The 14,268-nt window shown below is 48.8% G+C and overlaps 2 protein-coding genes across 27 annotated transcripts in view; one reads left to right on the top strand and one right to left on the bottom strand.

Moving 5' to 3' along the window:
- Positions 1–5,840, bottom strand: part of SFI1 (SFI1 centrin binding protein) — a 126,639-nt gene extending 120,799 nt beyond the window's left edge. For 16 of the 18 annotated variants that reach the window (XR_004442397.1, XR_004442399.1, XR_004442398.1 and 13 more), the window contains exon 1: positions 5,353–5,475. The gene's annotated coding sequence lies outside the window, so the exon portion shown is untranslated. Of the gene's footprint in view, positions 1–5,352 lie in introns of all 18 variants that reach the window. The other 2 variants (XM_033233302.1, XM_033233303.1) reach the window with 1 other exon arrangement.
- Positions 5,841–11,636: 5,796 nt separating this feature from the next.
- Positions 11,637–14,268, top strand: part of EIF4ENIF1 (eukaryotic translation initiation factor 4E nuclear import factor 1) — a 59,637-nt gene continuing 57,005 nt past the window's right edge. For 3 of the 9 annotated variants that reach the window (XM_033233311.1, XM_033233310.1, XM_033233308.1), the window contains exons 1-2: positions 11,637–12,755; positions 13,899–14,021. In XM_033233311.1, coding sequence (XP_033089202.1) covers positions 12,678–12,755; positions 13,899–14,021 — 201 coding nt within the window. In that variant the 5' untranslated portion in view covers positions 11,637–12,677. Of the gene's footprint in view, positions 12,756–12,777; positions 13,255–13,898; positions 14,022–14,268 lie in introns of those variants that run through there. The other 6 variants (XM_033233315.1, XM_033233312.1, XM_033233316.1 and 3 more) reach the window with 4 other exon arrangements.

Raw genomic sequence — 14,268 nt, 5'->3', positions numbered from 1 at the left:
ACCGCGGATTTCTTTGAGCAGCGGTTTGTAGCTCTACTTGAAGAGGTCTTTCACTTCCTTGTTAGCTGTATTCCTAGGTATTTTATTATTTTTGTGGCAACTGTGAATAGGAATTCATTCATATTTGGTTCTCTGCTCGCCTGTTGTTGGTGTATAGGAGTGTTTGCAATTTTTGCACATTGATCTGTATCCTGAAGCTTTGCTGAGGCTGGTTATCAGCTTAAGAAGCTTTTGGGCTGAGACGATGGGGTTTTCTAGATATAGAATCATGTCATCTGCAAAATGTTATTTTCTAATTAAGGAAACTGAGAGGAGAGCGAGCCACACTCAAAAGGTGTGCCTGGTTCTTTCTTTGGGTCTAGATGCTTCAGCACCTTCAACTTCCCTTCACAAAAACACCAGTGGAGGCCAAGATTTGTTGTTTTTCTTCAGATTAATTTTTATGGTTATCAGTGTTACCGTGTATAGTTTTCAGTTTCGTTTTTTTAAAGACAGAATTTCTGGCCAGGCACAGTGGCTCACGCCTGTAATCCCAGCCCTTTGGGAGGCTGAGGCAGGCAGATCACCTGAAGTCAGGAGTTCAAGACCAGCCTGCCCAACATGGGGAAATCCCGTCTCTATTAAAAATACAAAAGTTAGCCAGGCATGGTGGTGGGCACCTGCAAACCCAGCTACTCAGGAGGTTGAGGCAGAGAATCACTTGAACCCATGACGCAGAGGTTGCAGTGAACCGAGATTGTGCCACTGCATTGCAGCTTGGGCGACAGAGCAAGACTGTCTCAGAAAAAAAAAAAAAAAGACAGGATTTCCCTCTGTCGCCCAGGCTGGAGCGCAGCAGTGCAATCACAGCTCACTGCAGCCTCCACCTCCTCAGGCTCAGGTGAGCCTCCTGCCTCAGCCTCCCAAAGGTTAGGATTGCAGGCATGAGCCACCATGCCTAGCCTTTTTTCTTTCTCACGCTGTCATCCAGGGTCTCATGCTATTATCCAGGCTGAAGTACTGTGGCACCATCACGGCTCACTGCAGCCTCAACCTCCCATGCTCAAGCAGTCTTCCCACCACAGTCTCCCAAGTAGCTGGGACCACAGGTATGTGCCACCATGCTCAGCTTATTTTTTATTATTTGTAGAGACAGGGCCTTGCTATATCGCCCAGGCTGGTCTCAAACTCCTGAGCTCAACCGATCTATCCACCTTAGCTTCCCAAAGTGCCTTTTGTTGTGTATAGAGATAGGGTCTCACTCTGTCACTCAGGCTGGAGTGCAGTGGTGTGGTCACAGCTGACTATAATCTCAAACTCCCGGGCTCAAGCAATTCTCCTGTCTCGGTCTCCCATAGCTGGCACTACAGACAGGCACCACTGCACCTTGCCTAGTTTTCTTTTTTTTTTTTTTTTGAGACAGTCTCACTCTGTTGGCCAGGCTGGAATGCAGAGGTGCAATCTAGGCTCACTGCAACCTCCACTTCCCGGGTTCAATTGATTCTCCTGCTTCAGCCTCCCATGTAACTGGGATTACAGACATGCACCACCACAGTGGGCTACTTTTTGTATTTTTAGTAGAGATGAGGTTTCACCAGGCTGGTCTTCAAACTCCTGACCTTAAGTGATTTGTCTGCCTCGGCCTCCCAAAGTTCTGGGATTATAGGCCTGAGCCACTGCACCTGAGCCCATTTCTCATTTTCAATTAGTGATGATTTCTATCAAAAATATTCATTAGGAACTGAATACATTACGACAGTTTTAATTTTTTTGTTTGTTTGTTTTAGTGCCAGGAATAGTAGTGTTGTGGGTTGAATTGTGTTCCCCAAAAAAGATTTGCTGAGATCCTAACCCCTGCTACCTGTGAATGTGACCTTATTTGAAAACAGGGTCTTTGCAGAAGTAATTAAGATGTAAGTTACGATGAGGTCACATGGGAGTAGGGTGGGCCCTTAATCCAAAATGATCTGTCTTTCTTAAAAGAGAAGAGACAAGGAACAGAGATACACATAAAGAGGAGAATGCAATGTGATGACAGAGGCACTGATTAGAGTGATGTATCTACAAGAATTGCCAAAAATTGCTGGCAACATCAGAAACTAAGAGAAAGGCATGGAACAGATCCTCCCCTGGGCCTTCAGGGAGAGGATGAGACCTTGATTTCAGACTTCTAGCCTCTAAAACTGTGAAAGAATCAACTTCTATTAGTTTTAAGCCACCTGGTTTGTGGTACTTTGTTACAGCAGCCCTAGGAAACTAATACAAGTAGTAACACAGAAGAGTAAGATTTAAGTAATGGTGGAGGCAAGCTAACAGGGTGAACGCGTCCTATGTTGAGTAACTGTGATGCATTTACGAGATGTTTCATTCTACAAGAATGAAGTCACCCTTATAATCAAGGTCACATATTTCAATGACAATCAGACAAGGAATTAGCCAGTTTATCCATACAAAACGAACAATCCTTGCTTACATCAAACCAATGTCCTAGATTTTCTGATACCACACTCCAAGTAACAGAGGTCATCATAAATGACTATTTCTACAAATAAATCAAATAGGAGTATTCAAATAGTGACTTTTGATGAAATACTGCTATAATCAATGTGTCTCTGCCTTGGGTTTCTGTCATAATGATTCTGTGGAATGTCCTTCGTGGTCAAGGACCCTCTTTGTTATACACTCATACCAGCATTCTACCTATTTGTACATGTCTGCCTTCCCCACTAAAATATAAATTCCATGAAAACAGGAATCATATCTGATCTTCACTGTATCTCCGGTCTCTAAAACAATGTCTGTAACCTCACAGATAAAATACACATATAGTGGAAAAACTAGGACACAGGTTTGCTTTCAATAAGGACATGTATGAATATAAACTTGCTTATAAGTTGGAATATACATAACGATAATCAAATACAAAACATGGCCGAGGACGGTGGCGCACGCCTATAATCCCAGAACTTTGGGAGGCTGAGGCAGGTGGATCACCCGAGGTCAGGAGTTTGTGACCAGCCTGACTAACAGGTGAAACCCCATCTCTACCTAAAAAAAAAAAAAAACAGGTCTGGTGGCTAATGCCTGTAATCCAAGCTACTTGGGAGGCTGAAACAAGAACTCGTACCTGGGAGGCGGAGGTTACAGTGAGCCAAGATCACACCACTGTACTCCAGCCTGGGCAACAAGACCGAAACTCTATCTCAAAAAAAAAAGTCTAAGAAAAACTAACATTATTAGGTGTTGACTCCTAGTTAAACATGTAGATTGATCTTCTAAAGTGATAGTAAAGAATACAAAGGAACAAACCGTAAGGTTAAAGAGATGAGAGATGAGAGAAGAGATTATAGGACACCAGGGATTTCCACAGTTTTACAAGGAAAATGAAGTGGCCTAACAGGTTTGAGGAAATGAAAAACTTTGATTTGAGGTAGATACCAAAGGAAAGCGGGCCACACAGAATTCCAATCCTGTCAGACAGGGTATTCAGGCCCCTCTGCTGTCCTGCTTCCAACATTCTGGTAGCTAGATGGTACCTCTCAGGCAGGAGACTGGAAAAGTCTTCTCAAAAAACACTAAAAACTAACAGACCTCCAGATTCTGAACCATGTGCTTTACTCTCCATCAATGAAAAAGCAGACTTGCCCCTAGATTACCCTAAAGTGAAGCCCAGGAACTCCGCAGTCCTGCTCAGACACTAGGAGCTTCCAACTAATTTCTCAGTTACACTTTTTTTTTTTGAGACGGAGTCTCACGTTGTTGCCCAGACTGGAGTGCAGTGGCTCAATCACAGCTCACTGCAACCTCTGCATCCTGGGTTCAAGCGATTCTTCTGTCTCAGCCTCCTGAGTACCATCACACCTGGCTAATTTTTTGTATTTTTGGTAGAGGAGGTTTCACCACGTTGGCCAGACTGGTCTTGAACTCCTGATCTCAAGTTATCTGCCCGCCTCAGCCTCCCAAAGTGCTGGGATTACAGGAATGAACCGCTGCCGCTGGCCAGCTTACAACTTTTCTTCTGCAGCTTCCTCATCTCTCCCAGTCCTCACAGAATTGAAGAGAATTAGGGTCTTGCTCGAAATTAGGTTTTGGTTTAAGAAAACGTTGTGGCTAGTTTGATCTTCTATCCAGACTACTAAAAGTTTCTCCGTATCAGCAATAAGGCTGTTTAGCTTTCTTATCCCTGGTGTGTTCCCTGGAGTAGCACTTTTAATTTGCTTCAACAACTTTTTCTTTGTATTCACAACTCGGCTGTTTGGTACAAGAGGCCTAGCTTTCACGTTATTTCAGCTTTTGATGTGCCTCCTTCACTAAGCTTAGTCATTTCGAGCTTTTGATATGAAGTGAGAGACATGAAACCCTTCCTTTCACTTGAACACTTAGGGGTCACTGTGGGGCTATTAATTGGCCTAATTTCAATATTGTTGCCTCTCAGGCTACAAGGAGGACCGAGAGGGAGGAAAGAAACAGGGAACTGGCAGGTAGGTGGGGCAGTCAGACACAACACTTAAGTTTACTGTTTTATACCAGTGAGGTTCCTGGCGACCTAAAACAATTGCAGTAATAACATCAAAGATCACTGATCACAGATCACTGTAACGGTATACCTGAAATAAAAAGTTTGAAATATAGCGATAGTTACCAAAGTGTGAGTGATAGGAAGTGGGCACATGTTGTTGAAAAACTAGTTGTTCGGTGCAGAACTACTTGCTACAAACTTTCAATTTGTAAAAAACACAATACCTATTAAGTGCAATAAAGCAAGGTATGGCTGTACTCAAGTCCCTCGCATCATTCATTCAACAAATATTTACAACACATCTACACAGCAGTTAGGAAACCTGAACAGCCTCCCATAAAATAAAAACATGCACCCACCTCCCACGCGGGGAAGGCTTCAAGGTTTGTTTACTGCGTTACCCTCTGCGGGCTCGGTGGGGGAAGGTCGACCATACACCAGCCCTTCCGCTCTCCTGGGCCACTTAGCCAGGAGAAGGAAACCCCTCATTTGGATCCGCGCACGCTAAGAAGCATTGCATAGACTCGAGCACTGGCGAGGAGCGCACTAGACGCCCGGGAGGATGCGGTGCCCCCGGGGCGCAGGACAAGAAGCCGAGGAGACGCGGTGGGAGAGGATAGCGGGAGAGAATGGCAGGCTCCGGGCCCCGTCCTGCGCCCTCTTGTCTCACTTCCTCCATTCCCGCACCACAGACCCGCAAGGTAGGCAACATCACCTGCACTTTTAGGGGAGGAAGCGGAGGCTCGCACGGATTTCACCGGGCTCGGAGGGACCCGACTGAGCTCCCTGCCGGACTCACTGCCAGAGAGGCCGAGCCCATAAGAGGGTGGGGACGTTAGGGTCGGGCCTCGTACCTCGGGAAGCCGAGCCATCGGGCCGGCGGGTGAGGGCGGTCCGGGACCTGCTTCGTAACTCCCGCGCTGCCCACGCCAGCCTCAGCGCTTCGCGCGCTTCTAGACTCCAGTCTCGCGCCGGGCCCGCCCTTGTCTCCACGGCGACGCGACGCGGCGCGGCGCGGCGCGCACTAGGACCACCCCACCCAGACCCCGGGGCTTGCGCAGCCTCAGTCGGGCGGGTAGCGCACGTCCGGTCGCTTTTGCAGCAGCGGCAATGGGAGTCGGTTCCGAGGGGCGTGGGGAATGCACCGTCTGGGCATCCCCACTCAGGGTCTTTGGCTCGCTAGCTTCGCTCTGAGCTCAGGTTGCTACTACTCCTCTTAGACCAGAGAAGTGGGAGGCATTCCGAGGCGGAACCCCGAGTTAACGCCGCCCGCGGTCGAGCACTAAGGATGACGTTCCAGCTGGGAGGTGGCTGCGAACGAAAGTATTCCCTCCCTCACTTCCGGCTCGTGCGTGACCCTCTTTGGCTTTTGGTTCACAGGGAGTGGAAACCGGAACCCGTGGAGTATGACTTGCCCATGCGTGGACCCGGCAGATTGCTACAACTTGCACTTGGAGGGGAGAGGTCCCATGGCCCCCGAATTAGAAATCCCAGGCTCATCTCTTTTTTTTTTTTTTTTTTTTTGAGACGGAGTCTCGCTCTGTCGCCCGGGCTGGAGTGCAGTGGCCGAATCTCAGCTCACTGCAAGCTCCGCCTCCCGGGTTTACGCCATTCTCCTGCCGCAGCCTCCCGAGTAGCTGGGACTGCAGGCGCCCGCCACCTCGCCCGGCTAGTTTTTTGTATTTTTTAGTAGAGACGGGGTTTCACCGTGTTAGCCAGGATGGTCTCGATCTCCTGACCTCGTGATTTGCCCGTCTCGGCCTCCCAAAGTGCTGGGATTACAGGCTTGAGCCACCGCGCCCGGCCCTCATCTCTTTTTTTAACCCTTCATTTGAAAATGTAATTAATAAGCACTCCTTTTTGCTATTTTTTTAATTTGGGCCGATCCTAATAAAAATAGGAGTGGGAGGGGTAAGTGGGACTTCTGAAATAATTTTTTACTGTGCTTTGTAAAACATGTGAAAGCATGTGAGATTCCTGGTGCAGAGACTAAAAGCAGTAGTTATTTAAATACTTGAAAGATTTTACGCTAAAAACATGAGGAAAATTAACTTGTTGGGTGTCTCGGGGTTAGAATCACAAGTAATTTGTATTTTTGCCCTATTTTCTACATGCTAATTTTTGCAATTAAAACAATTAATTAATTATTTATTTATTTAGAGGAGGAGTCTCCCTCTGTCGCCCAGGCTGCAGTGTAGTGGCATGATCTGGGCTTACTTCCACCTTCACCTCCCGGGTTCAATCGTTTCTCCTGCCTCAGCCTCCCAGGCGCACGCCACCACGCCCGGCTAATTTTTGTATTTTTTTTTTTTTTTTTAGAGAGACAGGTTTCACTATGATGGTCCGGTGAGTCTCGAACTCCTGACTTCAAGTGATCCGCCCGCCTCAGCCTCACAAAGTGCTGGAATTACAGGCGTGAGCCACCGCAGCCGGCCCTAAGGCGGATCACTTGAGGTCAGGAGTTCGAGACCAGCCTGGCCAATATGGTGAAACTCCGTCGCTACTAAAAATAAAAAAATAAAAATTAGCCGGCGGTGGTAGTCCCAGCTACTGGGGAGGCTTAGGCAGGAGAATCGCTTGAACTCAGGAGGCAGAGGTTGCAGTGGGCTGCGATTGTGCCATTGCACTCCAGCCTGGGCAACAAGAGCAAAACTCTGTCTCAAAAACAAACAAACATATTTTAAAAGGAGTTCTACTTTCCCGGATATCAATGCCAGTGTTTTAGGGACAACTTTTATCTGAAGTTAATGTGGCCAAGTAGTTTTAAAATAATTTAGTAAGCTTCAAGGTTGTAATTAAAAGTATAGCTAACATATTCACTGTAATTTAGCCTAAGTACTTACATAATTATGTAGATTTATATAAATTACATATTTAGGATAAGTCATAAGCATTCTTTCTAGATGATTTGAGCTAATTTCCTAATGCTTTCTTCCTGTCATAGGCATTTACCATCCTCAGCTTTGACAAATTTAGGAGGGATGAAAGGCATTTCCATTTTGAATTACAATGAAAATAATTAGTCTTGTCAGAAAAGATTAGAAGATAACAGTATATAATAATAGCTAGGACAAGGACATCTTAGAGGCTGGGCACGGTGGCTCACACCTGTAATCTGAACATTTTGGAACGCTGAGCCAGGAGAATTGCCTGAGCCCAGTAGTTCAAGACCAGCCTGGGCAACAGAGACCCCCCCGCAATCTCTACAAAATATAAAAAATTTGACCAGGCGCGGTGGCTCACGCCTGTAATCCCAGGACTTTGAGAGGCCAAGGTGGGCGATCACTTGAGGTCAGGAGTTTGAGACCAGCCTGGCTGACGTGGTGAAACCCCATCTCTACTACTAAAAATACAAAAATTAGCCAGGCGTGGAGGCACAACCCTGTAATCCCAGCTACTTGGGAGGTTGGGGCAGAAGAATCGCTTGAACCTGGTGGGGACGGTTGCAGTAAGCCAAGATCCCGCCACTGCACTCCAGCCTGGGTGACAGAACAAGACTCTGTCTTGAAACAAACAGAAAAACTAACGGTTACCCTTGGAGCAAGAAAAACTGAGTAGGAAAAAGCCCATTTAGAGAGGTGCAATCCAGCCTTCTGTGATGAGGCTGCTGAAAGGTCATGGCCTGGCATTAAGCTCTCACAGGTGCTCTCATAATTTCTGGGTTTCTAGTATTTTCTTTCTTCTTTTCCTTTTTTTTTTTTTTTTGAGACAAGTTTCACTTTTGTCCCTCAGGCTGGAGTGCAGTGGCGCGATCTCAGCTCACTGCAACCTCCACCTCCCGGGTTCACGCGATTCTCCTGTTTCAGCCTCCCAAGTAGCTGGGATTACAGGCATGTGCCACCACGCCCAGCTAATTTTGTATTTTTAGTAGAGACGGGGTTTTGTCATGTTGGCCAGGCTGGTATAGAATTCCTGATCTCAAGTGATCATCCCACCTCAGCCTCCCAAAGTGCTGGGATTATAGGCATGAGCCACCATGCCCGGTCAGTTTCTAGTATTTTCATTTGCTTCTCTGCTGTTCTTGGACTAATTTCCCCAACTGGCTGAACCTTTGAGACCCCCTTATGCCAAACTTTGGGCCAACAATTTGGACCTAAACCAAGATCTTACACACACTTAGTAAATAACTAAAGTAATTTCTCAAAGAGCTTTCCCAAGCTGATATTTGAAAATTGGTTATTAGTTGCAGAAGGGGGCATTTAGAATTACTAATTATTGGCCTGGCACGATGGCTCACACCTGTAATCCCATCACTTTGGGAGGCCGAGGTGGGGGAATCACATGAGGTCAGGAGTTAAGACCAGCCTGGCCAACATGGTGCAACCCCATCCCTACTAAAAATACAAAAGTTAGCTGGGTGTGGTGACACAGGCCTGTGGTCCCAGCTTCTTGGGAGGCTGAGGCATGAGAATTCCTTGAACTCAGGAGGCGGAGGTTGAGTGAGCCGAGATTGTGCCACTGCACTCTAGCCTGGGGGACAGAGCAAAACTCGGTCTCAAAAAATTACAAATTACAGACCGGGTGCGGTGGCTCACGCCTGTAATCACAGCACTTTGGGAGACTGAGGCGGGCAGATCACGAAGTCAGGAAATCGAGACCATCCTGGCTAACGCAGTGAAACCCTGGCTGTACTAAAAATACAAAAAATTAGCCGGGCGTGGTGGTGGGCACCTGTAGTCCCAGCTATTCGGGAGGCTGAGGCAGGAGAATGGCCTGAGCCCGGGAGGCAGAGCTTTCTGTGAGCCAAGATTGCACCACTGCACTCCAGCCTGGATGACAAAGCTAGACTCCCTCTAAAAAAAAAAAAAAAAAAAAAAACAAAGTATCAGGCCGGGCATGGTGGCTCATGCCTGTAATCCCAGCGCTTTGAGAGGCTGAGGTGGGTGTATCACGAAGTCAGGAGTTTGAGACCAGCCTGACCAACATGGTGAAACTCTTGTCTCTACTAAAAATACAAAAATTAGCTGGGTGTGGTGGCACGCGCCTGTAATCCCAGTTACTCAGAAGGCTGAGGCAGGAGAATCTCTTGAACCCGGGAGGCAGAGGTTGCAGTGAGCCGAGATCATGCCATTGCACTCCAGCCTGGGCGATGCAGGGAGACTCCTTCATAAATAAATAAGTAAATAAATAAATAATCCTGCCAAGGAGAGTAACATTCAAAAGCTACAATGAAACAAGAATTTGCAATTTGCAAGCATCTAATTTTTGCCAGGCACAGGTGAAAGAAGTTTATGGAAGCCTCCCTTAGATTATTACCTTTTTTCCTAGGTAACAAGTGAGACTTCAAGAGGTAAGAAATGAGTTGTGGCCAAGGTTCTACAAGACATTAAAGGAGCCTAAGTAGGATAGACCAGAGGGCTCAGGATATTAGTTCCAGCTATCAAATCATGACAGCTGCAATGCCCTGGGCACTGATTTCATGTATGGCTTGTGGTAGTTTAAAACATACCTACACATTCCTTGACATTCCTCCCATATAGAGATGGAGTCTAAGTTCCTTTGCCTTGAATATAGGGTAGCCGTGCTGACTCTAAGGAACAGAATGTGGCACGTGGCAGAACTGATTCCAAGGCTAGGTTAGGAAAGGCAATACAGCAACTATCGTCTGGTTTTCTTATTCATTCTCTGAACACTTGCCCTTAGAATCCAGTCATCATGTTTCAAGGAAGCTCAGGCCACAGGGAGAGGCCATGTCTAAGTGTTCCAGGGACAGCTCTAGGGGTCCCAGGTCCTAGCTGACAGCCACCATCAACCACCAGACATTTAAGCTTTTAGGGGACCCTAGGCCCCATCCTTTGGGCTGCCCCCACTGGTGCTGAATGGATCAGAAACCAGCTGGCCCAGCAGGAACCAGCCCATTTTGCAGATTTGAGAGCAAAATATACATAATTTGTTTTAAGTCACTGAATTCTGGGGTGGTTTGTTACACAATAGTAAGTAACCAGAAACCCATAATTTCTGGATTTTTAGTATTTTCTTTTTCAAGAAAGGTCAGGTCCGGCGGCTCATGCCTGTAATCCCAGTGCTTTTGGAGGCTGAGGCAGGAGGATTGCTTGAGGCCAGGAATTCAAGACCAGCCTGAGCAACATAGCAAGATCCCGTCTCTGCACAAATTCGTTAAAAATTAGCTGGGTGTAGTGGCAGGAGCCTGTAGTTCCGGCTACTTGGGAGGCTGAGGCTGGAGCAGTGAGCTATGATTGTGCTATTGCTCTCCAGTCTGGATGACAGAGCAAGACTCCATTCTCCCCCAAAATAAAATAACCAGAGCAGTGGTTTTAATGTTATCTTTAATTCCCTCTACAAGCCTGAAAAGTAGGTATACTGCGATCCCTTTCTGAAAAATGAGGAAAGGGAGACCCAGGTGATGAAATGCCTGGCTCAGGTTTCACACTAATTGGCAGGGTCAGGATTTAGCAGCTTCAAAGAAAGCGCCTTCTCCACTACTCCGGGGAGTCTCTAAGACACTAAAAGGGATTAGACCTGTTTCCCACAGCTTTAGGAAGAATTTGGATTCCAAAAACAGCTTGATTTTTAAAATCATAAAAACACCTGCTGTATTATCACCTACAACATGTCTCTGTATAGGCTTAAAAAGGCTCAGCAGCTTTATGGGTTATATAAGGCTTTACCCACCTTATTCTGTTTAATCTTAACTGCCCCATGAGCAGGTTATATCATCTTCCCAATTTCACAGGTAAAACTAAGGATAGATAGAAAGACTTAACTCTTCATAGCCTGTAGGAGGTGGCAGAAATGAGAATGCAAACTCGGGCCTGATTTGCATGTTTCCCTCTGCCTCTTGCCTGCAAAAAAATAGTTGGTAAGAAACACACTTTATTCAGTAATACAAACGAAAAGAAAAAGGTTTTCTGGCCGGGCGCGGTGGCTCAAGCCTGTAATCCCAGCACTTTGGGAGGCCGAGACGGGCGGATCACGAGGTCAGATCGAGACCATCCTGGCTAACACGGTGAAACCCTGTCTCTACTAAAAAATACAAAAAAAAAAAAAAAACTAGCCGGGCGAGGTGGCGGGCGCCTGTGGTCCCAGCTACTCTGGAGGCTGAGGCAGAAGAATGGCGTGAACCCGAAAGGCGGAGCTTGCAGTGAGCTGAGATCCGGCCACTGCACTCCAGCCCGGGCGACAGAGCGAGACTCCGTCTCAAAAAAAAGAAAAAGAAAAAGGTTTTCTGTTGCCAAGATTCACAAGGGAGCCGAGTTAGTGGTCACTCACTGCTTAATACCCTAATTTCACAAGTGAAGAAAGTGAAGTTCCAACAAAATAGGCCTCTTGGAAGAAATGTAGATGTCGCTGTCCTTTGACGAGGAAAATTGCGTTCTCCTTCGCGCCTATGTATCCCTTCACACCAACGCTTCGAGTATCACAGGGCAGAAATGGGTGCTTGTGGTATTCCTGCACATACGACCTCCTCCCCAGGACGGCAGTTACCCGCACTGCTCACATATTTGCATTTCTGTGGCCCCCTGTCAGCCGAGTCTGCACTACGTGGTAAGCGCTTGACATTCGCGGTCTCGTTTCCCCAACTCCACTCGCACTTCCCCTTTCCGTGCAGGCTAAGGACAGATTCAGGTTACGGGAGGGAAAGAACATTTCAATGAATTTGTCAGTCGCCTTTATCTCTATCAAAGCCAATCGTGACAAGTTTGTCTATTAATGCAGCAATCAGTACTGTCGCATAAGCCTCATAGATTTAGAGAGGCCATTTTAGAAACACGACCGAAACTTTGCGAAGTCAGCTTTGCCCAAGATCACGCCACTCGCACAACAGCTGAGGTTCGAACCCGCACTGGGAAGGCTCGGAGGACCCCAATCTCCTATCTCAAATTCCCCACTGCCGAAGCCCCACGGTTCTCTGCCGATGCGAACCGTGCAAATACAGGGGTGGTGGCGCCACACGCCGCGCTAGCCGCCAGCCCAGGCCCATCTCGCCGCCGCCTCCCCGGGAGAGTGTCGTGCCGCGAGTCTCGGGTCCCAAGTGCCACCCGCTCTGCCCCGCAGTGCGCGTGGGAACGCGGTGGCGGCGGCCTCGGGGCTGCCCACGGCGACCGCCTGCGCGCACGGGAGCGGGCTTCTGCTGTCCCCGCCGCGGCCTCCTCCTCGCCGCCACCGCCTCCCCACCGCCCGGCCCGCGCAGGGGCTGGCGTCTGGGGGGCGCGCGGCGATGCTTCTTTTCCGCCCGGCACCGCTGCAGCCACCTCACATCCGGGCGCGCGGCGGGGAAGGCGGCGCCGGGGCCCGGGTGCGTGGAGGGAGTTATTAAGGGGGAGGGGGCCGAAAAGGAGGGGCGGAGGGCTGGGCTGCAGTTACGGCGGCTGAAGAGAGACAGCCCGAGCGGGTCGGGGTGGGGGCGCGAGAGCGAAGGCTGCGGGGAGCGGCGCTGTGACCGGCGCGGGCGGCTGGGAGGGGAGCGGCGACCGAAGCAAAGGGCCGCCGAGCGGCGGAGGCACCGAGTAAGGGCCAGCGGCGGTGGCGGCTGGGTCCGGGGCACCGCGCGCCGGTGCTCGCGGGTGTAGAAGGGGCGCGGGCTCATTGCTCCCGGGGTCGCGTGCGTGAGCAGAGGGTGAGCAGAAGCGCGAGGCCCGCAAGGCGGCCGGCGGGTAGCCGGCGGGCTGGCTGGGGGGGGGGGGGACCGAGCCGCCGGGCTGGGGAGGACGGCTGCGGGCCTGCGCCAGTTCCAGCTCGAAGCGCCCGGGCCGGGAGATTCGGCCTCCCTGCTCCCTGCGGCCGGCCGCCGCTCAGTGAGTACCGTCCCCGCCCTTCCTCCAAAGGAGGCCGCTGGGCCCGGGCCTGCGTGAGGGGCTGCGGGTTGGGGTCGCGGCCCGGGGAAGCCAAGTTTCGGAGCTGAAGCCGGTGCTCGCTCTTTCCTTGCCATCGGCGCCCCTGACATGGCCACAGGTGCGGCTGGCCGGGCGAGGGGCGCTCGGGCCCCGTCCCCAGTCCCTGATCCCCGGATAACAAGGGGCAGCTGGCGCCGTCCATTGGCAAGTGACAGGCACTTTACAACAGACTTCGCGGGTTCCCAGCCCAACCAGTCTTCTACCTGCCACCAGTCCGGGAAACTTCCACCAGTCTTGAAAGATCCCCCTGGGTGGCAGCCCCTAATCTTGGTTTCTCTTTGTGTTAAAGCTGCTTAAAGGTTATATACCTTGAGTTGGGCACCTTCTGCTTTTTACCATGTTGATGCTTAGGATACTAGGAGAGATAACTGAGTACCAACGATTCTATCTCCGAGTTCTAATTTATAGCATAATTTTGGGGTGGGGACTTATTTTTAACGCTAGCTGTTTTAAGAGATTAAAACGTTTCAGCCTCTGAAGAAACAGCGAAGATTTCTGAAAACTTACTGTTCTCGGTGACAATTTTGTGCCGATTTATCTTCCAGGTGCAGAGCATTGTAGACCAAGGAGCCATGGATAGGAGAAGTGTGGGTGAAACAGAAAATGGAGATGCTTTCCTTGACCTGAAGAAGCCACCTGCCTCCAAATGCCCCCATCGCTATACAAAAGTAGGATTTGCCACTAATGAAATAGTGTTTCTTTTTAGTGGGGAAGTTAGTAACAGTGTATAACCATTTAATTCCTATTAAGTGGTAATCTCATTTTGACTCACTACATGGACTAAATATTAACTAAATTTAGTAGAGCATTACTTTGAACATTTTTCTGCAAGTGCAGATACCTAGAGTTTAAGCTGGAATTTGCTTTGAGAGGCTTTTAGGTGAAGGGAATGTAGGCTTAGATTTTTTTTAAATT

Source organism: Trachypithecus francoisi, unplaced genomic scaffold, assembly GCF_009764315.1.
Source record: "Trachypithecus francoisi isolate TF-2019V2 unplaced genomic scaffold, Tfra_2.0 Lachesis_group14, whole genome shotgun sequence".
In the NCBI taxonomy this organism is placed as follows: domain Eukaryota; kingdom Metazoa; phylum Chordata; class Mammalia; order Primates; family Cercopithecidae; genus Trachypithecus; species Trachypithecus francoisi.
The sequence above is the reverse complement of the archived record's forward strand: the minus strand, read 5'-3'. Positions and strand labels throughout refer to the sequence as shown.